The 26,229-nt window shown below is 49.0% G+C and overlaps 1 protein-coding gene across 2 annotated transcripts in view; it reads right to left on the minus strand.

Moving 5' to 3' along the window:
• RGP1 (RGP1 homolog, RAB6A GEF complex partner 1) overlaps positions 1 to 26,229 on the minus strand; it is a 41,527-nt gene that overhangs the window by 8,680 nt on the left and 6,618 nt on the right. For both annotated transcript variants that reach the window (XM_073612145.1, XM_073612147.1), the window contains exons 2-7: positions 25,493 to 25,624; positions 23,691 to 23,827; positions 20,734 to 20,817; positions 20,502 to 20,651; positions 19,721 to 19,867; positions 18,545 to 18,672 (exon numbers count right to left, since the gene is read on the minus strand). In XM_073612145.1, coding sequence (XP_073468246.1) covers positions 18,545 to 18,672; positions 19,721 to 19,867; positions 20,502 to 20,651; positions 20,734 to 20,817; positions 23,691 to 23,827; positions 25,493 to 25,608 — 762 coding nt within the window. In that variant the 5' untranslated portion in view covers positions 25,609 to 25,624. The remainder of the gene's footprint in view (positions 1 to 18,544; positions 18,673 to 19,720; positions 19,868 to 20,501; positions 20,652 to 20,733; positions 20,818 to 23,690; positions 23,828 to 25,492; positions 25,625 to 26,229) is intronic.

Genomic DNA, 26,229 nt, shown 5'->3' on the forward strand with positions numbered 1-26,229 from the left:
AGAGAGTGATTCGCATGATATATACCAGTTAAACCAGCTAAGATACTAAATACCTCAAATAGCCCGAATACAGAGCGTACAATTACACAAACAGACATTATGAAGGCCATCAATACATGTAATAGCTCTGTGTACATTCTAGCACATAACCCAGAGGGTATGAGGGAAGATATAAATTTAGACAAGATATGCAAACAATTAAAGAATGTTGGGTGTGGAAGAATGAATAAGTACTTCAAGACTCCCTACAAAACAATTATGAAGTCTGAGGAAAAAAAAAACAACACACAACTATCCCTATAGGATTCTCATTTGGAGGACTTGGAGAATCGTCTCAGAAGAAATAATATTAGGGTGGGTGGTAGAGCTGCACAATTAATCGTTAAAAAATCGTGATCTCGATTCACCTCCCCTGAACATCTCTCCTGCAGAGGTTGCCAATTCTTTCATATAACAAGTGGAGAGACTTTATCTCCTCACTCAGCTGTCAAAAGAAACCATCCAGGCATTCTGCCAAGTCTTTAATGTGATACATTTTAACTAAGCTTCCTTCTTAGATCAAAGGGAAAGAACTTCTGTGTAAATAAATAGGCCAGACAGTCAGCCAAGTTTTCAATGTGTAAATGCAGGAAGTTTAACCACTTAAAGTCTAAATCTTTTTCTGACGCTTCTTTCTTAAGTTAAAATCAGTATTTTTTGCTAGAAAATGACTTGGAACCCCCAAACATTATATATATTTAGCAGAGACCCTAGAGAATATAATGGCAATTGCTGCAATATTTTATGTCACACTGTATTTGCCTAGCGGTCTTTCAAATGCAATTTTTTGGGAAAAAATACACTTCAATGAATAAAAATAATAATAATAAAAAAAACCCAAAAAAACGAAACAGTAAAGTTAGCCCAGTTTTTTTTTTTGTTTTAATGTGAAAGATGATGTTACGCCGCAAGAATAGCGAGAGAATCGTGATCGATCTTCTAAGCAAAAAAAAAAAAAAAAAATCGCGATTCTCATTTTAGCCAGAATCGTGCAGCTCTAGCGGGCGGGTCTACCCGAATGGGCGGAAGGCAATAAGCCAGTTGAATTTATAGAAAGATGGCTTAAAGATACAATGGGAACAGAATATTTTTCCTCTCTCTTTTCTGTGGAACGGGCACACAGAGTAGCGGTACGCTCCCCGTCTCTGGGAGAGCATCTAAGACCAAGAACCTTTATTTTTAAGATGCTGAATTACAAAAGACAGAGATATGATATTGCAAAGAGCTAGCCAACTCGCACATATAAAGGATGAATGGCTCAAACATACGTTTTTTCCTGACTTTTCAGTAAATGTACAGCGCCAAAGGGCAGGATTTATGGATGTAAAGCGACACCTGAGACAGATGGACTTCTCCTATGTTATGATTTCCAGCTAAGATAAAAGTAATGACTCAGGACAAGACTTTATATTTTACATCACCGGATTCAGTCTCTCAATGGTTGGATAGCCATCCACGGTTAAGATACTTGTTTTTCCGTCTATGATCTGACAATTTCCTTTTTTTATTCTTCTTCTTTTTCTCTTTTTTGTGACGGGACGTTTAGAAATTGAAATTTCTTCTTTTTTTTTTTTTTTTTTTAAGATGAGCTGGGAAAGGGGGGGGGGGGGGGGTAAGAGGGAAGGATAGGTATAGAAATAAAGGGGTCAGGGTGAGCTCCATTTTTGGGGCCTTTTTGATCACATAACCCCTATGATTGTTTCTATGTTTTGGAGTTTGTTATTGTCTTTGTTTCTGTGTAAATGTCTTTATGTTTGAATTTCTTTATGTGAATGTCTCTATGTGTGTTGGTTTTGAAGGATTATATGCATTGGTTTTTGTGCGTTTGTATGTTGTGGATGTTTTGTTTGTGTTTGCGATTGTTTGGCTATGATTATTTTTATGATCAGAAGTGTGTGTCTCTAATGTCTAATGTTGTGTACACACGACCGGTTTAGCCTTCGGAATAAACTCCGACGGTTTCTCCAACGGAATTCCATTCAAGCTGTCTTGCCTACACAGGTCAACCCAAAGTCAGACCGCCCAGAACGCGGTACGACGGGACTAGAAAAAAGGAAGTTTAATAGCCAGTAGCCAATAGCTTCCGTCTCGTACTTACTTCAGAGCATGCGTCGTTTTTGGTCCGTCGGACCAGCATACAGATGAGCGGTTTTCCCAATAGGAATTGGTACCGTTGGAAATATTTAGAACGTGTTCCATTTCTAGGTCCGTCAGATTTTTCAAAAAAAAAAAAAAAATCAGATGAGGCCTTCACGCGATCGGTATAGATGATGAAAAGCTTCCATCGGACTTTTTCTGTCGGACATTCCGCTCGTGTGTACGCGGCTTTACATGTTAGTTAGTATACACCTTCTACTAGATTTCCGTACCCCAGAAGATGTCATTTTGTTGACGAAACGTACGTCGGGAGGAGTTGACGTGCTGACGTCACCGCGTACCAGTGTCTCTATTGGACGGGCGTCCTTGCATAGCCGGCCGGCTTTTACTGCTGTTTGTTTTTAACCTACTGTAAGTGCAATATTTTTTTTATCCTTTAATAAACCTGAGGGTATAACGCTATGGCGAGCCTTTCCTTTCTGGGTTTTATAAGACTGCCTGTCGGAAGTCTTTAGCTCTGCTGAATATCCACATCATCCGGTGAACGTTGAATCTCCCTGAGACACCTGCTTTGTCTTTAGTACCAGCTTGGGATTCAGAGCCACCTGCGTGTTTTTGGGATAGAGGCCCTGACCGGGTTTGAGGTCACAAGCTTTTCTTGCTTGCTGTTTGGTAAGCTTCCATTTCTTATGGTGGTCACTTTGTGGATGTGGTGGTGGATTTGTCACGGAATTATTTCAATTATATTTATGAACTTCAACACTTTTTGAACATTTTTTCAATATTTACTGAATAATGTTTATTGAACATTTTATTTCATTTCTATTGAACACCTTAAGTTATTATTTAGTAGGTATTGATCTTATATCAATACATATCCTCACAATTAAAGGTTATTCACGCAATTGAGATCACCAATTAATTAATTTTTTATGGATTTATTAGTGTCCATTTTTGATAATAATTATTTATTATCAACACTTAGGATTTTTATTTATTCTTCTTTTTTTTCAATCTTAGCGCTGTTATTGTTTTCTTTCATTAATCCTATTCCTCCGATCTGGTCTCCAAGCTGTACACTTTTTTTTTCTTCTCCCTCTCTTCCCCCTCTCTTCTCCCCCCTCTCTTCTCCCTCTCCCTCTCTTGCCCCTCTCTTCCCCCCCCCTCTCCTCCTCCCCTCTCTTCCCCCCCCTCTCTTCTCCCTCTATTTCCCCTCTCTTCTCCCCCCCTCTCTTATCCCCCCCTCTCTTCTCCCTCTCTTGCCCCTCTCTTCTCCCTCTATTGCCCCTCTCTTCTCCCTCTCTTCCCCCTCCCTTCTCCCTCTCTTCCCCCCCTCTCTTCTCCCTCTCCCCCCCTCTTGCCCCTCTCTTCTCCCCCCCTTCTCCCTCTCTTGCCCCTCTCTTCTCCCTCCCTCTCTTCTCCCTCTATTACTCCTCTCTTCTCCCTCTCTTCTCCCCCCCTCTCTTGCCCCTCTCTTGCCCCTCTCTTCTCCCTCTCTTGCCCCTCTCTTCTCCCCCCTCTCTTCTCCCTCTCTTGCCCCTCTCTTCTCCCTCTCTTCCCCCCCTCTCTTCTCCCTCTCTCCCCCCCTCTTGCCCCTCTCTTCTCCCCCCCTTCTCCCTCTATTGCCCCTCTCTTCTCCCCCCCTCTCTTCTCCCTCTCTTGCCCCTCTCTTCTCCCTCTCTTCTCCCCCCCTCTCTTCTCCCTCCCTCTCTTCTCCCTCTCTTGCCCCTCTCTTCTCCCTCTCTTGTCCCTCTCTTCTCCCCCCTCTCTTCTCCCTCTCCCTCTCTTGCCCCTCTCTCCCCCCCCTCTCCTCCCCCCCCTCTCTTCCCCCCCTCTCTTCTCCCTCTATTGCCCCTCTCTTCTCCCCCCCTCTCTTCTCCCTCTATTGCCCCTCTCTTCACCCTCTTTTGCTCCTCTCTTCTCCCTCTATTGCCCCTTTCTTCTCCCTCTCTTCCCCCCCTCTCTTCTCCCTCTCCCCCCCCCTCTTGCCCCTCTCTTCTCCCCCCCTCTCTTCTCCCTCTCTTGCCCCTCTCTTCTCCCTCTCTTCCCCCCCTCTCTTCTCCCTCTCTCCCCCCCTCCCCCCCCCCTCTTGCCCCTCTCTTCTCCCCCCCTTCTCCCTCTCTTCTCCCTCCCTCTCTTCTCCCTCTATTGCCCCTCTCTTCCCCCTCCCTCTCTTGCCCCTCTCTTGTCCCTCTCTTCTCCCCCCCTCTCTTCTCCCTCCCTCTCTTCTCCCTCTCTTCTCCCCCCTCTCTTCTCCCTTTCCCGCCCCTCTCTTCCCCCCCCCTCTCTCCTCCTCCCCTCTCTTCTCCCTCTCTTCCCCCCCCCTCTCTTCTCCCTCTATTGCCCCTCTCTTCTCCCCCCCTCTCTTCCCCCTCTCTTATCCCCCCCTCTCTTCTCCCTCTCTTCTCCCTCTATTGCCCCTCTCTTCTCCCTCTATTGCCCCTCTCTTCTCCCTCTCTTCCCCCTCCCTTCTCCCTCTCTTCCCCCCTCTCCTCCCTCTCCCCCCCCCCTCTCTTCTCCCTCTCTCCCCCCCTCTTGCCCCTCTCTTCTCCCCCCCTTCTCCCTCTCTTGCCCCTCTCTTCTCCTTCTCTTGCCCCTCTCTTCTCCCTCCCTCTCTTCTCCCTCTATTGCCCCTCTCTTCTCCCTCTCTTCTCCCCCCCTCTCTTCTCCCTCTCTTCTCCCCCTCTCCCCCCCTTGCCCCTCTCTTCTCCCCCCCTTCTCCCTCTCTTGCTCCTCTCTTCTCCCTCTCTTGCCCCTCTTTTCTCCCTCCCTCTCTTCTCCCTCTATTGCCCCTCTTTTCTCCCCCCCTCTCTTCTCCCTCTCTTGCCCCTCTCTTCTCCCTCTCTTGCCCCTCTCTTCTCCCCCCCTCTCTTCTCCCTCTCTTGCCCCTCTCTTTTCCCTCTCTTGCCCCTCTCTTCTCCCTCCATCTCTTTCCCCTCTCTTCCCCCTCTCTTCTCCTCCCTACTTGTGCTATAGATATATTTTAGAACTGAAGTTACAATGTATGAGGATATTGTCTTGTGATCCCTGAAAAGGATGTGATAGATTTAATGGAATGTTGGAGGTCTGGGCGGTCCGTCCGAGAGACAAGCTACCTTTACCTCATAATTCTATCATCTGCCTCCAGGAAAAAAACTCATTTACTTCCCCAAACTTTACATTATTTAAGGAAAAAAACTGTTTAAAACTCAATTTTCATTGGACATACAGATCACACTCCAGAGGAGGATCCATACTTCTAGGGAATACAAATGATTTCCAATGTAGGCAGGTTAGGAAGGATAGTGGGGGCAGGTAGATATATATATATTTTAGACTGTTTGGACAACAAAGATGTTTATTGGAGAACATTTATATTCCTCCGGAAATACTGAAGGAATTTATTGTGTTTGTATCTGACAAATCAGATGACTTATGGTTAATAACAGGTGACTTTAACCACTTCAGCCCCGGAGGATTTGGCTGGCCAAAGACCAGAGCTTTTTTTTGCGATTTGGCACTGCACCGCTTTAACTGACAATTGCGCTGTCGTGCGACGTGGCTCCCAAAACTGACATCCTTTTTTATCCCCACAAATAGAGATTTCTTTTGGTGGTATTTGATCATCTCTGCGTTTTTTTTTTTTTTTGCTCTATAAACAAAGAAATAGCGACAATTTTGAAAAAAAAAAAAAAAACACAATATTTTTTACTTTTTGCTAAAATAAATATCCCCACAAGATATATAAAAAAACATTTTTTTCCCCTCAGTTTAGGCCGATACGTATTCTTCTACATATTTTTGGTAAAAAAAAAAAAAAAAAAAAAAAATCGCAATAAGCGTATATTGATTGGTTTGCACAAAAGTTATCGCTTCTACAAAATAGGGGATAGACTTATGGCATTTTTATGAATATTTTTTTTTTTTTTTTTTACTAGTAATGGCGGCGATCTGCGATTTTTATCATGACTGTGACATTATGGCGGACACATCGGACACTTTTGACACATTTTTGGGACCATTCACATTTATACAGCGATCGATGCTAAAAAAAATTGCATTGATTACTGTAAAAAATGTCACTGGCAGTGACGGGGTTAACCTCTAGGTGGCTAGGGAGGGGTGAAGTGTGTCCTAGGGAGTGATTCTAACTGCGGGGGGGAGGGGCTGTGTGTGACACATCAGTGATCACCGTTCTCGATCACGGGGAGTTGAGTGATCGGTGTCCTGTCACTAGGCTTGTTTACATCAGCATCTCCTCGTTCTTCCTCTCTGTTAGACGATCGCGGGTATCCCCATGGACATCGAGTCCGCGGGACCCGTGATCACAGAGCTCCCGGCGGGCGCTCGCCCACAAGCCGCCTCTTGAAGGACAATGTACAGGTACGTTAATCTGCCTGTACCTGCCCTTCTGTCGCAGTATATCTGTGTGAGGCGGTCGGGAAGGATAAATAATTGTACGGTCCCATCAATGGATACATTTTATCCATCTGATAAGAAACATTCAGAGGGGACTGCGGCCTTTGATAAATATATAATGGAGACGGGGCTGCTTGATTTGTGGAGACGGCAAAACCCATTGAGTAGGTAATTCTCATACTACTCAATATTATCCAGAAGAGATGTGGGGTTAGGATCCCGCTCTGTATTGTCATATCTTTGTGAGACTAAATATGAGGCAAGAGGCCTATCAGATATTATATACAGATATATACTGGAGTATAAGCCGAGTTTTTCAGCACTTTTTTTGTGGTGAAAATTCCCCCTCGGCTTATACTCGAGTCAAGCACTTTTCTGGTGCAAAGAATCCAGCTTTGGATATGTTGTAGTGCTAGTTCCACAACAAATTTGGGGTTCCTAGCACCAAGTCCGTTCGGAAAATGTCAAGTACTTTTCTGCAGCAGAGAATGACATTTTCCAAACCAAATTTGGGTCCCCGTATCTCGGGGCCACTTGGCGCTAAGAACCCCAAATTTGGTGTGCATACCCACTGGAGCTAGCACCACAACATATCCAAAGCTGGGGTTTGTAACACCAAGTAGCCCCGAGATATGTGGCCCCAAAGTCGGTTTGGAAAATGTCATCCTCTGCTGCAGAAAAGTGCTTGACATTTTCTGAACCGACTTTGGGGCCCCGTATCTCGGACCACTTGGTGCTAGGAACCACAGCTTTGGATATATTATAGTGCTAGTTCCACTGGGGTTGCACACCAAATTTGGGGTTCTTAGCACCAAGATGACCCCGAGATACGGGGCCCCAAAGTCGGTCAACTGTGTCCATCTGCAGTAATGTCATTTCAGGACCCTTTGGATCCAGAGACCCCAAATTTTGGCTGCAGCTAGGGGGGCATCTAGGAACCCTTAACTACAAAGTTTGAAGTTCGGGGGACCTATGGCTGCAAATGGGCACAATGAGGCTGCAAATGGGCACAATGGGCATTGTTGACCCTCTTTTCCACTTACAGTAGCTGCGCATTTCTCACCCTAGGCTAATACTCGAGTATATAAGATAATCCTTATTGGATCTCACCCTTCCCTCCAGAGGACATTAAATTAGAGATTACCACTTTTCAGCAAATAAATAAACTTACGGTCTCGCCCTTAATTTACTGGGACGGACAGAAAGCCTACCTTAGGGGTCCTGTTAATCTCACAAATATCAAAAAAAAAAAAGAAACAATTTAGATAATGGGAAAAACCCCTGGCTGAGAACATGATGTAAGCTGAAGCATCTTCTGTATCCAACCCCAGTAAAAACAATGGGATCCAATGGACACAGGGCCAAGAAAAATATCCACAAGTCGCCATTAAGAAAGCAGAACATAAAAAGGTTCTTCTTGCAGCAACCTCATTGTGAGGAAGGAGGAGAAGGAAAAAGGATAAGGAAGGAGGAGAAGGAAGGAAGATTAGGAAGGAAGGAGGAGAAGGAAGGGGAAGGAAGGAAGGAAGGAAGGAAGGAAGGAAGGAAGGAAGGAAGGAAGGAAGGAAGGAAGGAAGGAAGGAAGGAAGGAAGGAAGGAAGGAAGGAAGAAGGAAAAGGAAGGAGGGAGAAGGAAGGAGGAGAAGGAAGGAGGAGAAGGAAGGAAGAGAAGGAAGGAAGAGAATGAAGGAAGGAAGAGAAGGAAGGAAGGAAGGAAGAGAAGGAAGGGAGAAGGAAGAGAATGAAGGAAGGAGAAGGAAGGAGGAAAAGGAAGGAGGAAAAGGAAGAAGGAGAAGGGAGAAGGAAGGAGGAGAAGGAAGGAGGAGAAGGAAGGAAGGAAGGAGAAGAAGGAAGGAGGAGAATGAAAAGAAGGAAGGAGGAGAAGGAAGGAAGAGAAGGAAGGAAGAGAAGGAAGGAGGAGAAGGAAGGAGGAGAAGGAAGGAGGAGAAGGAAGGAAGGAAGGAAGGAAGGAAGGAAGGAAGGAAGGAAGGGAGGAGAAGGAAGGAAGGAGAAGGAAGGGAGGAGAAGGAAGGAAGGAGAAGGAAGGGAGGAGAATGAAAAGAAGGAAGGAGGAGAAGGAAGAAAGGAAGAGAAGGAAGGAAGAGAAGGAAGGAGGAGAAGGAAGAAGGAAGGAGGAGAAGGAAGGAAGAGAAGGAAGGAAGGAGGAGAAGGAAGGAGGAGAAGGAAGGAAGGAGGAGAAGGAAGGAAGGAAGGAAGGAGGAGAAGGAAGGAAGAGAAGGAAGGAGGAGCAGGAAGAAGGAGAAGGAAGGAGGAGAAGGAAGGAGGAGAAGGAAGAGAAGGAAGGAGGAGAAGGAAGGAGGAGCAGGAAGGAGGAGCAGGAAGGAGGAGCAGGAAGGAGGAGAAGGAAGGAGGAGAAGGAAGAAGGAGAAGGAAGAAGGAGAAGGAAGAAGGAGAAGGAAGGAGGAGAAGGAAGAAGGAAGGAGGAGCAGGAAGGAGGAGCAGGAAGGAGGAGAAGGAAGAAGGAGAAGGAAGAGAAGGAAGAGAAGGAAGGAAGGAAGAGAAGGAAGGAAGGAAGGAAGGAAGGAAGGAAGGAAGGAAGGAAGGAAGGAAGGAAGGAAGGAAGGAAGGAAGGAAGGAAGGAAGGAAGGAAGGAACGAAGGAAGGAGAATGAAAAGAAGGAAGGAGGAGAAGGAAGGAAGAGAAGGAAGGAGGAGCAGGAAGAAGGAGAAGGAAGGAGGAGAAGGAAGGAGGAGAAGGAAGAGAAGGAAGGAGGAGAAGGAAGGAGGAGAAGGAAGAAGGAGAAGGAAGGAAGGAAGAGAAGAAAGGAAGAGAAGGAAGGAAGGAGGAGAAGGAAGGAGGAGAAGGAAGGAGGAGAAGGAAGGAAGAGAAGGAAGGAAGAGAAGGAAGGAGGAGCAGGAAGGAGGAGCAGGAAGGAGGAGAAGGAAGGAGGAGAAGGCAGAAGGAAGGAGAAGGAAGGAGGAGAAGAAAGGAGGAGAAGGAAGAGAAGGAAGGAGGAGCAGGAAGGAGGAGCAGGAAGGAGGAGAAGGAAGGAGGAGCAGGAAGGAGGAGAAGGAAGAGAAGGAAGAAGGAGGAGAAGGAATGAGTAGGAAAGAGGAGAAGGAAGAAGGAGAAGGAAGGAAGAGAAGGAAGGAAGAGAAGGAAGGAAGAGAAGGAAGGAGGAGAAGGAAGGAAGAGAAGGAAGGAGGAGAAGGAAGAAAGAGAAGGAAGGAGGAGAAGGAAGAAAGAGAAGGAAGGAGGAGAAGGAAGAAGGAGAAGGAAGGAGGAGAAGGAAGGAAGGAAGGAAGGAAGGAAGGAAGGAAGGAAGGAAGGAAGGAAGGAAGGAAGGAAGGAAGGAAGGAAGGAAGGAAGGAAGGAAGGAAGGAAGGAAGGAGAAGGAAGGGAGGAGAAGGAAGGGAGGAGAAGGAACGGGACATATATTGGCCTCTGTGGTGAAGACGCAGCGTCCCTTGCCCCCTTATAACTGAAATTCAATCTTCGGCACACGGAAAGACTAATGCCGCGTACACACGGGCAGACTTTTCGACCGGACTGGTCTGACGGACCGAATCCGGCGGACAATCCGACTGTGTGTGGGCTTCATCGGACCTGTGGCTGACTTTTTCTGTCGAAAGTCTGTCGGACTTTAGATTTGGAACAGGTTTCAAATCTTTACATCGGAACTCCGTCTGACCCAGTTCCTATGCAGAAATCCGTTCATCTGTATGCTAGTCCGACAGACGAAAACCGACGCTAGGGCAGCTATTGGCTACTGGCTATCAACTTCCTTACTTTAGTCCGGTGTACATCATCACGTACCAATCCGTCGGGACTTTGGTATGATCGTGTGTAGGCAAGTCCGTTCATTCAAAAGTCTGTCAAAAGTCCGTCGGAAAGTACGCGACATAACAATACCCCAGAGATCTTACAGGTGTTTCAGGTTTTTTTATCAGGACCTATATAAAAGTAGTAAGAGAGATCAGGAGGGAGACATGGAAGAGTTTTTTCAGACTATTAATTTTCCAACGTTACTAGATGTTGAGAAAGAGATGATATTAGAGAGACCATTAACACCGGAAGAGCTGAGAAATGCAGCAGCCAATCCATCCAATAATAAACCTCCTGGATCGGATGGTTTTCCAGGGGAAATCTATAAATCACATGGAGATGTGTTATTCCCCCATTATTCCCCCATCTTCTTTCTGTTTTTAACCACGCCTTCGAGGTCAGTGTTGCCAACCGTCCGTAGATTTACGGGTAGCCCGTAAATTTAACCCCTTTTTCGGGCTGCCTGTTAAAGTCCGTTACGGGCACCAGTGCAGGCCGACCATGCAACTGCACCGTTCTGAAGCTGGCTGGGCTCGGGAAAGCTCTACGCGTTCGGCGCATGCGCAGTAAAGTAACTGCGCCGCCCGACACCACTTTCTGAATAAACGATCGAACGAGAGAGACCACGGAGGCTGGCGACTCCTGTCCTGCATACAGTGCACTCATCATAGGCAGAGGAGCCGAGCAGCCAGGGGTAATAGTGAGGAGGAGGAGAGTGACTGAAACTGTGGGGGGACAGAGAGAGAGCAGAGGACATTACTGGGAGGCTGAAGCCATGCAGAGGGACAGAGACTGATGTGCTCTGTCCACCATATTACTTCTCCAGTCCACATCATCAGTGTGCTGTGTCCTCCTCCTGTGCCCCTTTCACCTCTTGATGTGGAGAAGTAATATGATGGTGGGCAGAGGAGGAGGCTACTGTGAGAGGGTGAGGAGGAAACTATCATGTCCGCAGCCTCTGTCCACCTCCTGTAGTATGTCCACAGCCTCTGACCACCTCCTGTAGTATGTCCGCAGCCTCTGTCTACCTCCTGTAGTATGTCCACAGCCTCTGTCCACCTCCTGTAGTATGTCCACAGCCTCTGACCACCTCCTGTAGTATGACCGCAGCCTCTGTCCACCTCCTGAGGTATGTCCCCAGTCTCTGTCCACCTCCTGTAGTATGTCCCCAGTCTCTGTCCACCTCCTGTAGTATGCCCGCAGCCTCTGTCCACCTCCTGTAGTATGCCCGCAACCTCTGTCCACCTCCTGTAGTATGCCCGCAACCTCTGTCCACCTCCTGTAGTATGCCCGCAGCCTCTGTCCACCTCCTGTGGTATGTCCCCAGTCTCTGTCCACCTCCTGTAGTATGTCCCCAGTCTCTGTCCACCTCCTGTAGTATGCCCGCAGCCTCTGTCCACCTCCTGTAGTATGCCCGCAACCTCTGTCCACCTCCTGTAGTATGCCCGCAACCTCTGTCCACCTCCTGTAGTATGCCCGCAGCCTCTGTCCACCTCCTGTGGTATGTCCCCAGTCTCTGTCCACCTCCTGTAGTATGTCCCCAGTCTCTGTCCACCTCCTGTAGTATGCCCGCAGCCTCTGTCCACCTCCTGTAGTATGCCCGTAGCCTCTGTCCACCTCCTGTAGTATGCCCGTAGCCTCTGTCCACCTCCTGTAGTATGCCCGTAGCCTCTGTCCACCTCCTGTAGTATGCCCGCAGCCTCTGTCCACCTCCTGTGGTATGACCGCAGCCTCTGTCCACCTCCTGTGGTATGTCCCCAGTCTCTGTCCACCTCCTGTGGTATGTCCCCAGTCTCTGTCCACCTCCTGTAGTATGCCCGCAGCCTCTGTCCACCTCCTGTAGTATGCCCGCAGCCTCTGTCCACCTCCTGTAGTATGCCCGCAGCCTCTGTCCACCTCCTGTAGTATGCCCGCAGCCTCTGTCCACCTCCTGTAGTATGCCCGCAGCCTCTGTCCACCTCCTGTAGTATGCCCGCAGCCTCTGTCCACCTCCTGTAGTATGCCCGCAGCCTCTGTCCCCCTCCTGTAGTATGTCCGCAGACTCTGTCCCCCTCCTGTAGTATGTCCGTAGCCTCTGTCCACCTCCTGTAGTATGCCCGCAGCCTCTGTCCACCTCTTGTAGTATGCCCGCAACCTCTGTCCACCTCTTGTAGTATGTCCGCAGCCTCTGTCCACCTCCTGTAGTATGTCCACAGCCTCTGTCCCCCTCCTGTAGTATGTCCGCAGACTCTGTCCCCCTCCTGTAGTATGTCCGTAGCCTCTGTCCACCTCCTGTAGTATGCCCGCAGCCTCTGTCCACCTCCTGTAGTATGCTCGCAGCCTCTGTCCACCTCCTGTAGTATGTCCACAGCCTCTGTCCACCTCCTGTAGTATGCTCGCAGCCTCTGTCCACCTCCTGTAGTATGTCCACAGCCTCTGTCCACCTCCTGTAGTATGCTCGCAGCCTCTGTCCACCTCCTGTAGTATGTCCACAGCCTCTGTCCACCTCCTGTAGTATGACCGCAGCCTCTGTCCACCTCCTGTAGTATGTCCACAGCCTCTGACCACCTCCTGTAGTATGTCCGCAGCCTCCGTCCACCTCCTGGATTATAGTATCGCTGGGTTATAGTATCCTGACCTTCATGTAAATTGAGAAATATGTTTTTTGACTTTTGTTTAACTTAAACACATTGCTAATAGCACTAGCTATGTGTTTATAGTTCAAATATTTTGCAATGTTCAGCACTAAAAATGGTCATTTCAGGTACTTTTTTGCAGTGCCAGTAAAAAATGTGGATCTGTCAGTAAATGTCATGATTTTTTTTGCCAGTAGAAAAAAAAAAAAAAAAAATTTTTGGTGCTGTTTGTAAATTATGGTGTTCTGCCAGTAAATTTCACTTTGGCGGGTTGGCAACACTGTTTGAGGTGGGGTCTTTGCCCCCCCCCCTTGTGATTATCTCTATCCTGAAACCAGGTAAAGGTCCAACTAGGCCCGATTCATATCGCCCAATCTCGTTATTGACAGTTACTGGCCCAGTCTGGTTGACATTATAATTATGTAGGACAATAGACGCGACCTTCAGACATCTTATATGGAAATATGGAAAACCAAGAATCAAACTAGGAACTCTGCAACAAGCAAAAAGATAGAGGGGGGAATAGCAGTCCCTAATTCAAGATTCTATTTCATGGCGGCACAACTTCAACAACACTGGTGTGGATGGGAGGCATTAGATATGAAAGATCCTATACAGAATATTCTGATGACCCAATTTAAACCCTCACCATTGGTACAGCAAATGGTCTCCCATCAATTTTATAAGAAGAGAAAAAGATTCCAACCTTTCACTTAACCCATAGATGATGGGAAACAATATGAACTATTACACCCCATAGGGGGATATATACAAGACATACGCCAATAAAAGGGACAACTATTGTCTATCCGAGTTAAACAAACTACCGGAATTTCTAGAATGGAAAAAAGCAGGGTTGACTTTTCTCTATCAATTTTTTGAAGGGGATAAGATCTAATATATAGAAAGGCCGCTTCCAGTTGTCAAACCGTAATTTCTATAAGTATTTACAAATACGAGACGCTTTACAAAGCCAGACCTTAAGATTCCACCTACAATACCATCCATCCGAGATAACGACGAAGGCAACCTCAGTACGATCTATGGAACGAGGACTAACAGGGAACCTCTACCTGATCCTGCTAAATGCAGAGAAGGTAGATGGCCAGGTGAATAGTATTATCCAATGGCAAAAAGACCTCATAGATCTCTGTCAACAGGAATGGAAATGGGCTATGGAGACTCTACCGGAGGTATCTATTTCACCATCTCAGACAAGAGGAATGGAAATGGGCTATGGAGACTCTACCGGAGGTAACTATTTCACCATCTCAGACAAGAGGAATGGAAATGGGCTATGGAGACTCTACCGGAGGTATCTATTTCACCATCTCAGACAAGAGGAATGGAAATGGGCTATGGAGACTCTACCGGAGGTATCCATTTTACCATCTCAGTCAAGAGGAATGGAAATGGGCTGTGGAGGTTCTACCGGAGGTATCTATTTCACCATCTCAGTCAAGAGGAATGGAAATGGGCCATGGAGGTTCTACCGGAGGTATCCATTTTACCATCTCAGTCAAGAGGAATGGAAATGGGCTGTGGAGGTTCTACCTGAGGTATCCATTTCACCATCTCAGACAAGAGGAATGGAAATGGGCTATGGAGATTCTACCTGAGGTATCCATTTCACCATCTCAGACAAGAGGAATGGAAATGGGCTATAGAGATTCTACCGGAGGTGTCCATTTCACCATCTCAGACAAGAGGAATGGAAATGGGCTATAGAGATTCTACCTGAGGTATCCATTTTACCATCTCAGTCAAGAGGAATGGAAATGGGCTGTGGAGACTCTACCAGAGGTATCCATTTCACCATCTCAGCAACTGACCCATATACTACCCAGAAGTCAATACACTCCGCAAAAATTGTATGCCTGAGGAAAATATACATCGACCTTATGTCCGCAATGCTCCATATCTAATGGTTCCCTCATTCATATGCTGTGGTGATGTTCTAAGCTCCACGGATACTGGGAGAAAGTCTTCCTGACCCTAAATACAATATGTTGGACAGAAATAATAAGTACCCCAAAAATAGCAATATTGGGAATAATTCCAGATGGAGCCTTACCCATAGAGATGTATATAATGTGGAGGAGGGGGGGACAGGGGGAGGGGATTGACTTATAATAAAGTATGAAGCGGAGAAGAGTATCATATAAATGGGATGGTACATCGAGGTGAATGTTTGTTATTGTTTTGTCTTGTTAGATGTTCTTTGTAAATTAGATATGTATTCTAGTGCTCGATCGATCAAATCTCTTTCTATGTATACCTAGAAACTACATGAAATGCTTATAACTTATCTCCTCACCACCAATTATTTTCAAATCTTTATATGTAATAAGCAATAACAAAAAAAATAAATTAAAAACTATTTGATAAAAAAAAAAAAAAAAAAAAAAAAAAAAAAAAGCTGGGTTCCACAAGCCCCCCCTCACCCAAAGTGACTCCCGTCACAAAGTCCAACGCCATGCACCAACCAGTCCATCGCCATGCACCAACCAGTCCATCGCCATGCACCAACCAGTCCATCGCCATGAACCAACCAGTCCATCGCCATGCAACAACCAGTCCATCGCCATGCAACAACCAGTCCATCGCCATGCACCAACCAGTCCATCGCCATGCAACAACCAGTTCATCGCCATGCACCAACCAGTCCATCGCCATGCAACAACCAGTCCATCGCCATTCCATCGCCATGCACCAACCAGTCCATCGCCATGCACCAACCAGTCCATCGCCATGCACCAACCAGTCCATCGCCATGCAACAACCAGTTCATCGCCATGCCATCGCCATGCACCAACCAGTCCATCGCCATTCCATCGCCATGCACCAACCAGTCCATCGCCACACGCCAACCAGTCCATCGCCACGCGCCAACCAGTCCATCGCCACTCCATCGCCATGCACCAACCAGTCCATCGCCATTCCATCGCCATGCACCAACCAGTCCATCGTCATGCAACAACCAGTCCATCGCCATGCAACAACCAGTCCATCCCCATGCAACAACCAGTCCATCCCCATGCAACAACCAGTCCATCCCCATGCAACAACCAGTCCATCCCCATGCAACAACCAGTCCATCGCCATTCCATCGCCATGCAACAACCAGTCCATCGCCATGCAACAACCAGTCCATCGCCATTCCATCGCCATGCAACAACCAGTCCATCGCCATGCAACAACCAGTCCATCGCCATGCAACAACCAGTCCATCGCCATGCAACAACCAGTCCATCGCCATTCCATCGCCATGCAACAACCAGTCCATCGCCATGCACCAACCAGTCCATCGCCATGCACCAACCAGTCCATCGCCATGCACCAACCAGTCCATCGCCATGAACCAACCAGTCCATCGCCATGCAACAACCAGTCCATCGCCATGCACCAACCAGTCCATCGCCATGCACCAACCAGTCCATCGCCATGCAACAACCAGTTCATCGCCATGCACCAACCAGTCCATCGCCATGCAACAGCCAGTCCATCGCCATTCCATCGCCATGCACCAACCAGTCCATCGCCATGCACCAACCAGTCCATCGCCATGCAACAACCAGTTCATCGCCATGCCATCGCCATGCACCAACCAGTCCATCGCCATTCCATTGCCATGCACCAACCAGTCCATCGCCACACGCCAACCAGTCCATCGCCACGCGCCAACCAGTCCATCGCCACTCCATCGCCATGCACCAACCAGTCCATCGCCATTCCATCGCCATGCACCAACCAGTCCATCGCCATGCAACAACCAGTCCATCGCCATGCAACAACCAGTCCATCCCCATGCAACAACCAGTCCATCCCCATGCAACAACCAGTCCATCCCCATGCAACAACCAGTCCATCGCCATTCCATCGCCATGCAACAACCAGTCCATCGCCATGCAACAACCAGTCCATCGCCATTCCATCGCCATGCAACAACCAGTCCATCCCCATGCAACAACCAGTCCATCCCCATGCAACAACCAGTCCATCCCCATGCAACAACCAGTCCATCGCCATTCCATCGCCATGCAACAACCAGTCCATCGCCATGCAACAACCAGTCCATCGCCATTCCATCGCCATGCAACAACCAGTCCATCGCCATGCAACAACCAGTCCATCGCCATGCAACAACCAGTCCATCGCCATGCAACAACCAGTCCATCGCCATTCCATCGCCATGCAACAACCAGTCCATCGCCATGCAACAACCAGTCCATCGCCATTCCATCGCCATGCATCAACCAGTCCATCGCCATGCAACAACCAGTCCATTGCAATGCAACAACCAGTCCATCGCCATGCACCAACCAGTCCATCGCCATGCACCAACCAGTCCATCGCCATTCCATCGCCATGCACCAACCAGTCCATCGCCATGCAACAACCAGTCCATCACCATTCCATCGCCATGCACCAACCAGTCCATCGCCATGCACCAACCAGTCCATCGCCATGCACCAACCAGTCCATCGCCATTCCATCGCCATGCACCAACCAGTCCATCGCCATGCACCAACCAGTCCATCGCCATGCACCAACCAGTCCATCGCCATTCCATTGCCATGCACCAACCAGTCCATCGCCATGCAACAACCAGTCCATTGCAATGCAACAACCAGTCCATCGCCATGCACCAACCAGTCCATCGCCATTCCATCGCCATGCACCAACCAGTCCATCGCCATGCACCAACCAGTCCATCGCCATGCAACAACCAGTTCATCGCCATGCCATCGCCATGCACCAACCAGTCCATCGCCATGCACCAACCAGTCCATCGCCACACGCCAACCAGTCCATCGCCACGCGCCAACCAGTCCATCGCCACTCCATCGCCATGCACCAACCAGTCCATCGCCATTCCATCGCCATGCACCAACCAGTCCATCGCCATGCACCAACCAGTCCATCGCCATGCAACAACCAGTCCATCGCCATGCAACAACCAGTCCATCGCCATTCCATCGCCATGCAACAACCAGTCCATCGCCATGCAACAACCAGTCCATCGCCATTCCATCGCCATGCAACAACCAGTCCATCGCCATGCAACAACCAGTCCATCGCCATGCAACAACCAGTCCATCGCCATTCCATCGCCATGCAACAACCAGTCCATCGCCATGCAACAACCAGTCCATCGCCATGCATCAACCAGTCCATTGCAATGCAACAACCAGTCCATTGCAATGCAACAACCAGTCCATCGCCATGCACCAACCAGTCCATCGCCATTCCATCGCCATGCACCAACCAGTCCATCGCCATGCACCAACCAGTCCATCGCCATGCAACAACCAGTCCATCACCATTCCATCGCCATGCACCAACCAGTCCATCGCCATGCACCAACCAGTCCATCGCCATTCCATCGCCATGCACCAACCAGTCCATCGCCATGCACCAACCAGTCCATCGCCATGCACCAACCAGTCCATCGCCATTCCATTGCCATGCAACAACCAGTCCATCGCCATGCAACAACCAGTCCATCGCCATGCAACAACCAGTCCATCGCCATGCAACAACCAGTCCATCATCATACGGCTGAGGTACCTCCTAATTGAAAACAATGGACAATATTACATCACTAACCTGTAAACAGGGAATTTCACCATCAGAAAAGTTGAAGGTTCCAATGACATCTTCTCCAATCTTATAAACCGTCTTAAAGATACAGAAGGTCCCAACCCGACCCCGTGTGTTACTAATGTTATACTGATCTGTGAGAGGAAATACAAGGGGTACCATTACCATGGGGCCTTCTCTACAGGGTTCCCCCCCAATTGTCTCATCACACCCTCCCCCCGACTGTCTCATCACACCCTCCCCCCCGATTGTCTCATCACACCCCTCCCCCCGATTGTCTCATCACACCCACCCCCCGATTGTCTCATCACACCCACCCCCCGATTGTCTCATCACACCCTCCCCCCCACCCCCCGATTGTCTCATCACACCCCTCCCCCCGATTATCTCATCACCCCCCCCCCCCCGATTGTCTGATCACATCACGTCCTCCTCCTCCTCTACACACTACGTCCTCCTCCTCCTCCTCTCCTCTACACACTACGTCCTCCTCCTCTTCTCTACACACTACGTCCTCCTCCTCTTCTCTACACACTACGTCCTCCTCCTCTTCTCTACACACTACGTCCTCCTCCTCTTCTCTACACACTACGTCCTCCTCCTCTTCTCTACACACTACGTCCTCCTCCTCTTCTCTACACACTACGTCCTCCTCCTCTTCTCTACACACTACGTCCTCCTCCTCTTCTCTACACACTACGTCCTCCTCCTCTTCTCTACACACTACGTCCTCCTCCTCTTCTCTACACACTACGTCCTCCTCCTCTTCTCTACACACTACGTCCTCCTCCTCTTCTCTACACACTACGTCCTCCTCCTCTTCTCTACACACTACGTCCTCCTCCTCTCATCTACACACTACGTCCTCCTCCTCTTCTCTACACACTACGTCCTCCTCCTCTCCTCTACACACTACGTCCTCCTCCTCTCATCTACACACTACATCCTCCTCTCATCTACACACTTCATCCTCCTCTCATCTACCCACAACATCCTCCTCTCATCTACACACTACATCGTCCTCCTCCTCTTCTCACCACGTCCTCCTCTCCACACTACACACTATGTCCTCCTCCTCCTCATGACTGGACCAGTGGTGGACAGACACCAGCTGACATCTGAAGGCTTCACAGACAAGTCAGGCCCCGGGGATTGATGGAGATGACATCACCAGACACTTACGTAACGTCCTCCGTGAGGTCACAGCCATAAGAATCTCCACGGCGGAGTCCAGGAGACGCGAGTCTTTCTTGGACATTTCATCTTCATCCAGGAAGGGGTTGGAGGGAGCCACCTCGTCCTCCTGGGGAGGCTGGAAACCCTGGAGGGCTGAAAACCAGACGGATCATAACCTGCATCAATCGTCCAGAATATAGACGTCCAATAACATCCACCGACAGCTCTGACTAGCTCCGGGGTTATGATGGTAACATGGAATCTGCTAATGTCTTTTCCTTGGGAGATTACCAACTGCCTGGATTTCACTGACCCGAGTGTACAGAGAAGGACTTCTAACATTCCTAAGCTGTCTACTTGTGGGTCAATCATACTGCAAGAGGTTATTTTTCTGTAGTATGCTGCCATCTAGTAGTGTTTTCTGGCTATTGCAGCTTGTTTACAAATGTGATATTGGTTTCTCCCTCTTTTCACCCCTCCTATTTAGTGCTAGTTAGTTCAGTCCTAGCTAGGCCAGTCCCCAATCTTCCATGTTTCCTCTGTCAGTGTTGGTACATCTCAAAGGCAAGATGTAGGAAAGACATTGTCTTCTTACACTTCAAAATACTAGAAATACATCCTGTGTACTGCAATTGTCTGAACAGAAACTGGGTGGAATTTAGGAGTGAAGCTGCCCGTGGATGATACAGATTCAGCAGGTGACTATACTGTTTGGACAGGCTGGGTCTAAGTATGTCAATGCATAAAGTGGCATTTAGAACAGTCACTGGGACCTCTGACCTCTCACCGTACAATAAGAGGACCCGGAACGGGACCCGTAGAAGCTGTATTGGGCAGTTGACTCTCTGGCAGCCGATAGTCAGCTTGTAGACGTATTTCACGGACTGACCTCGGAAGGACGGGGGAGCGGAGAGAGGTAATGTCTCACTATAGGAATCTGAAAGAGAAACAAGATCACCATCTGCTGGACAAACAGAGAAGTAACCATGGCCATTGTCCACTGTGTACACACCACCTACAGGATTTAGTCTCTCCGGGGTCCAGGCGAAGGTCACAGAAGAGAATTTTGGGTGGAGTGGAAAGAATACACTGACCCCGCTCACCTGAAAGAGGAGAAGAAGTATGACAACAGAGACATTAAGACACCATGGGGACACCAAGACATTCAAAGACACCACACTATGGGGACACCAAGATATTCCAAGGCACTATGGGGACACCAAGACATTCCAAGGCACTATGGGGACACCAAGACATTCCAAGGCACTATGGGGACACCAAGACACTATGGGGACACCAAGACATTCCAAGGCACTATGGAGACACCAAGACATTTCAAGGCACTATGGGGACACCAAGACAATCAAAGACACCAAGGCACTATGGGGACACCAAGACATTCCAAGGCGCTATAGGGACACCAAGACATTTCAAGGCACTATGGGGACACCAAGACATTTCAAGGCACTATGGGGACACCAAGACAATCAAAGACACCAGGGCACTATGTGGACAATAAAGACATTCCAAGGCACTATGGGGACACCAAGACATTCCAAGGCACTATGGGGACACAAAGACACTCCAAGGCACTATGGGGACACCAAGACTACATGGGGACACCAAGATGCCATGGGGACAACAAGGCATTTCAAGACGCTATAGGGACACCAAGGCATTCCAAGGCACTATGGGGACACCAAGGCATTCCAAGGCACTATGGGGACGCCAAGACATTCCAAGGCACTATGGGGACGCCAAGACATTCCAAGGCACTATGGGGACGCCAAGACATTCCAAGGCACTATGGGGACGCCAAGACATTCCAAGGCACTATGGGGACACCAAGACTACATGGGGACACCAAGATGCCATGGGGACAACAAGGCATTTCAAGACGCTATAGGGACACCAAGGCATTCCAAGGCACTATGGGGACACCAAGGCATTCCAAGGCACTATGGGGACACCAAGGCATTCCAAGGCACTATGGGGACACCAAGGCATTCCAAGGCACTATGGGGACACCAAGGCATTCCAAGGCACTATGGGGACACCAAGGCATTCCAAGGCACTATGGGGACACCAAGGCATTCCAAGGCACTATGGGGACACCAAGGCATTCCAAGGCACTATGGGGACACCAAGGCATTCCAAGGCACTATGGGGACACCAAGGCATTCCAAGGCACTATGGGGACACCAAGGCATCCCAAGGAACTATGGGGATACCAAGACATTTCAAGGCACTATGGGGACACCAAGACATTCCAAGGCACTATGGGGACACCAAGACACTCCAAGGCACTATGGGGACACCAAGACACTCCAAGGCACTATGGGGACACCAAGACTACATGGGGACACCAAGACGCCATGGGGACACCAAGGCATTTCAAGACGCTATAGGGACACCAAGGCATTCCAAGGCACTATGGGGACACCAAGGCATTCCAAGGCACTATGGGGACACCAAGGCATTCCAAGGCACTATGGGGACACCAAGGCATTCCAAGGCACTATGGGGACACCAAGGCATTCCAAGGCACTATGGGGACACCAAGGCATTCCAAGGCACTATGGGGACACCAAGGCATTCCAAGGCACTATGGGGACACCAAGGCATTCCAAGGCACTATGGGGACACCAAGGCATTCCAAGGCACTATGGGGATACCAAGGCATTCCAAGGCACTATGGGGATAGCAAGACATTCCAAGGCACTATGGGGACACCAAGACATTCCAAGGCACTATGGGGATACCAAGACATTCCAAGGCACTATGGGGACACCAAGACGCCATGGGGACAACAAGGCATTTCAAGACGCTATAGGGACACCAAGGCATTCCAAGGCACTATGGGGATACCAAGACGCCATGGGGACAACAAGATATTTCAAGACGCTATAGGGACACCAAGGCATTCCAAGACACTATGGAGACACCAAAGCACTATGGGGACACCAAGACATTCCAAGGCACTATGGGGACACCAAGACATTCCAAGGCACTATGGGGACACCAAGACACCATGGGGACACCAAGACATTCCAAGGCCCTATGGGGACACCAAGACAATCAAAGACACAAAGGCACTATGGGGACACCAAGACATTCCAAGGCACTATGGGGACGCCAAGACATTCCAAGGCACTATGGGGACGCCAAGACATTCCAAGGCACTATGGGGACGCCAAGACATTCCAAGGTACTATGGAGACTCCAAGACATTCCAAGGCACTATGGGGACACCAAGACTACATGGGGACACCAAGATGCCATGGGGACAACAAGGCATTTCAAGACACTATAGGGACACCAAGGCATTCCAAGGCACTATGGGGACACCAAGGCATTCCAAGGCACTATGGGGACACCAAGACATTCCAAGGCACTATGGGGACACCAAGACGCCATGGGGACAACAAGGCATTTCAAGACGCTATAGGGACACCAAGGCATTCCAAGGCACTATGGGGATACCAAGACGCCATGGGGACAACAAGGCATTTCAGGACGCTATAGGGACACCAAGGCATTCCAAGGCACTATGGGGATACCAAGACGCCATGGGGACAACAAGATATTTCAAGACGCTATAGGGACACCAAGGCATTCCAAGACACTATGGAGACACCAAAGCACTATGGGTTTACCAAGACATTCCAAGGCACTATGCGGACACCAAGACATTCCAAGGCACTATGGGAACACCAAGACATTCCAGGACACTAGGGGAACACCAAGACACCATGGGGACACCAAGGCATTCCAAGACACTATGGAGACACCAAGAAATTCCAAAGCACTATGGTGATACCAAGACATTCCATGACACCATGGGACACTTGGGACACCAAAACATTCCAAGACACTATGGGGACACCAAGACATTCCAAGGCACTATGAAGACAGCAAGACATTCCATAACACTAGGGGGACATCAAGACACTATGGGACCCTGGGCCATGCTCACCTCTATTTGGGATGAAGACCGTCTCATTCACCGCCTGTACGTCCTGTCTGGGCTCCTCGCTAGCTGGAAGCTGAACCCGGCTGTCACTGGCATGGAACTGACAATGGATCTGAGCGCTGGCCCAGGCGAGAGTCTCACTACAAACATACAATCAGAATACTGATAACAGATCTAATCTGTGTCCAGGTGAGAACACTACAAACAATTATAACATTGGTAAAAGATCTGTGCCTGGCCCAGTTCTGTCAGGTTTTGGCTGTTTTCTGGGGGGCTCCCAGGTCAGGACATTCAGTTCTATAGGAAAATTCCTCCAATGGGAACACAGACAGAACTTCCTCTCATCAGATTGGTGGGAAATTCAGAACATCTGGTTGCATTGGTCTCTCTTCTCTCCTTTCCTCGGTGACAACAGCTCCCCCTCACTGCCTGTACAGGTGACACCAGGAGAGAATGAAGAAAGTCCTCCCCAGTGAACTCACAGAAAGGAATGTTTGGATTTCCTAATGAACATATACCATCACAGAAGAACTTGCTGTATATCCCAACTAACCCCCCCCCCAATGTTGTACCCCATTCATTCAGACACGGGGGGTGGTGCGGCATGTGGCACTCTCACTGTGTCCTCACAATCCCTGTGTAACCAATCACCATCATTAAACAATGTCACATGGGGGTGGGAGGAGTGTACACAGCAAACTCAGGTGGCCCGGCAGAGTGTAAGACGTGTTCCATCCCCCCTATAAAGGTGAACTTGTCATTCTGCTTCCGGTCCACTTCAATACATGGCACTTTGTGAAGGAAGCCGAGTCTTCCAACAAGAATGCCCAGCACTAATATCTGCCTGTCTGACTAACAGGGAGGTTGAAGGCCTCCTCTGAATCACACAAGAAAGCCCAGCACTATCATCTGCCTGTGTGGGACTATCGGGGGGCCTCCTCTGAATCACACAAGAAAGCCCAGCACTATCATCTGCCTGTGTGGGACTATCGGGGGGCCTCCTCTAAATCACACAAGAAAGCCCAGCACTATCATCTGCCTGTGTGGGACTATCGGGGGGCCTCCTCTGAATCACACAAGAAAGCCCAGCACTATCATCTGCCTGTGTGGGACTATCGGGGGGCCTCCTCTGAATCACACAAGAAAGCCCAGCACTATCATCTGCCTGTGTGGGACTATCGGGGGGCCTCCTCTGAATCACACAAGAAAGCCCAGCACTATCATCTACCTGTATGACTATCGGGGGGCCGCCTCTGAATCACACAAGAAAGCCCAGCACTATCATCTGCCTGTGTGTGACTAATGGAGGGCAGGGGTCCCCTCCTGAGTCACATGACAGGAAAGCCCAGTACTATCATCTGCCTGTGTGTGACTATCGGGGGGCCTCCTGTGAATCACACAAGAAAGCCCACCACTATCATCTGCCTGTGACTATTGGGGGGCCTCCTCTGAATCACAGAGCTGTAATATGTGGCAAATAAACAAAGTATAACTAAAAAGACAATACAGTGTTAGTTTTGGAATAGAGGAGAGGGATTAGAACCCCTGTCAGGTGCTTCCTCTGGGGAGATTCATACTTTCCATTTGTCCAGTTTAACATCATCACTGAGATTCCCAAATTTTGGGTTGTCACCAACACAGGAACAGGGGAGATCCTTCAATGGGGACACTAGTTCCCTTCACTTCCTGTCCAAGAGTCAAAACAGGAAGTGAAGGGAAATTCCCCCATGTGAGACACCTAACAGGGGTTATAACTCTCCCTGACTCCATCCAGTATTCTTCTCAGAAGGACAGCGATCACCTACCTGCTGGCAGAGGTGGAGAGGGCTGACAGTGGGTTGGTGAAGGTCACAATACACTCCAGGGGCTCACCGGCCAGGAAGACCGGACCGCGGACCAGCTTGGCCACCACTTCAATCATGGTGAGGAGAGCGGGCCTGGAATGGGAGGAGGGAGACCAGGTCAGCCATGACACCCCAGGATGGGACGTGAGGGAGGAAAACAGAGCCTCCACCCTCCAAACCAGCAGGGGGCAGGTGAGCGGAGGGAGAACATTCTGCCTCATCCAGCATCTGGACTGAGATTTATGAATGGTGAGTTCAGGTGAGTGCACACTCCATGTAGTCTTCTCATTACAATCAGACTATCCACCAATCACAGCTCAGATCAGGTGAATAGACTGCAGCTCTGATACATGGACCACATGGAGGGGAGGCTCGCCGAGGAGACATCTGACGGGAGGGGAGGCTCGCCGAGGAGACATCTGACGGGAGGGGAGGCTCGCCGAGCAGACATATACAGAGGGTACAACACAGCTTATAGAACTGTACTAGAAAAAGTTATAGACTCCGCCTCTCATCATAGAGGTGGGCGGTACCTGCACACCTATTACAGAGTACACACTGTATATGAAGTCCTGTATAGAGTCTCATATTATTCTATAGACCTCTAAAGGTGCGATATCTTCAACCGATCAGACGTTCCACCTCCACCCACCATGGACCCCACTAGACCTCTGAAGGTAATCTGTGATATCTTCCTC

This window comes from Aquarana catesbeiana, linkage group LG01 (assembly GCF_042186555.1).
Source record: "Aquarana catesbeiana isolate 2022-GZ linkage group LG01, ASM4218655v1, whole genome shotgun sequence".
Classification (NCBI taxonomy): domain Eukaryota; kingdom Metazoa; phylum Chordata; class Amphibia; order Anura; family Ranidae; genus Aquarana; species Aquarana catesbeiana.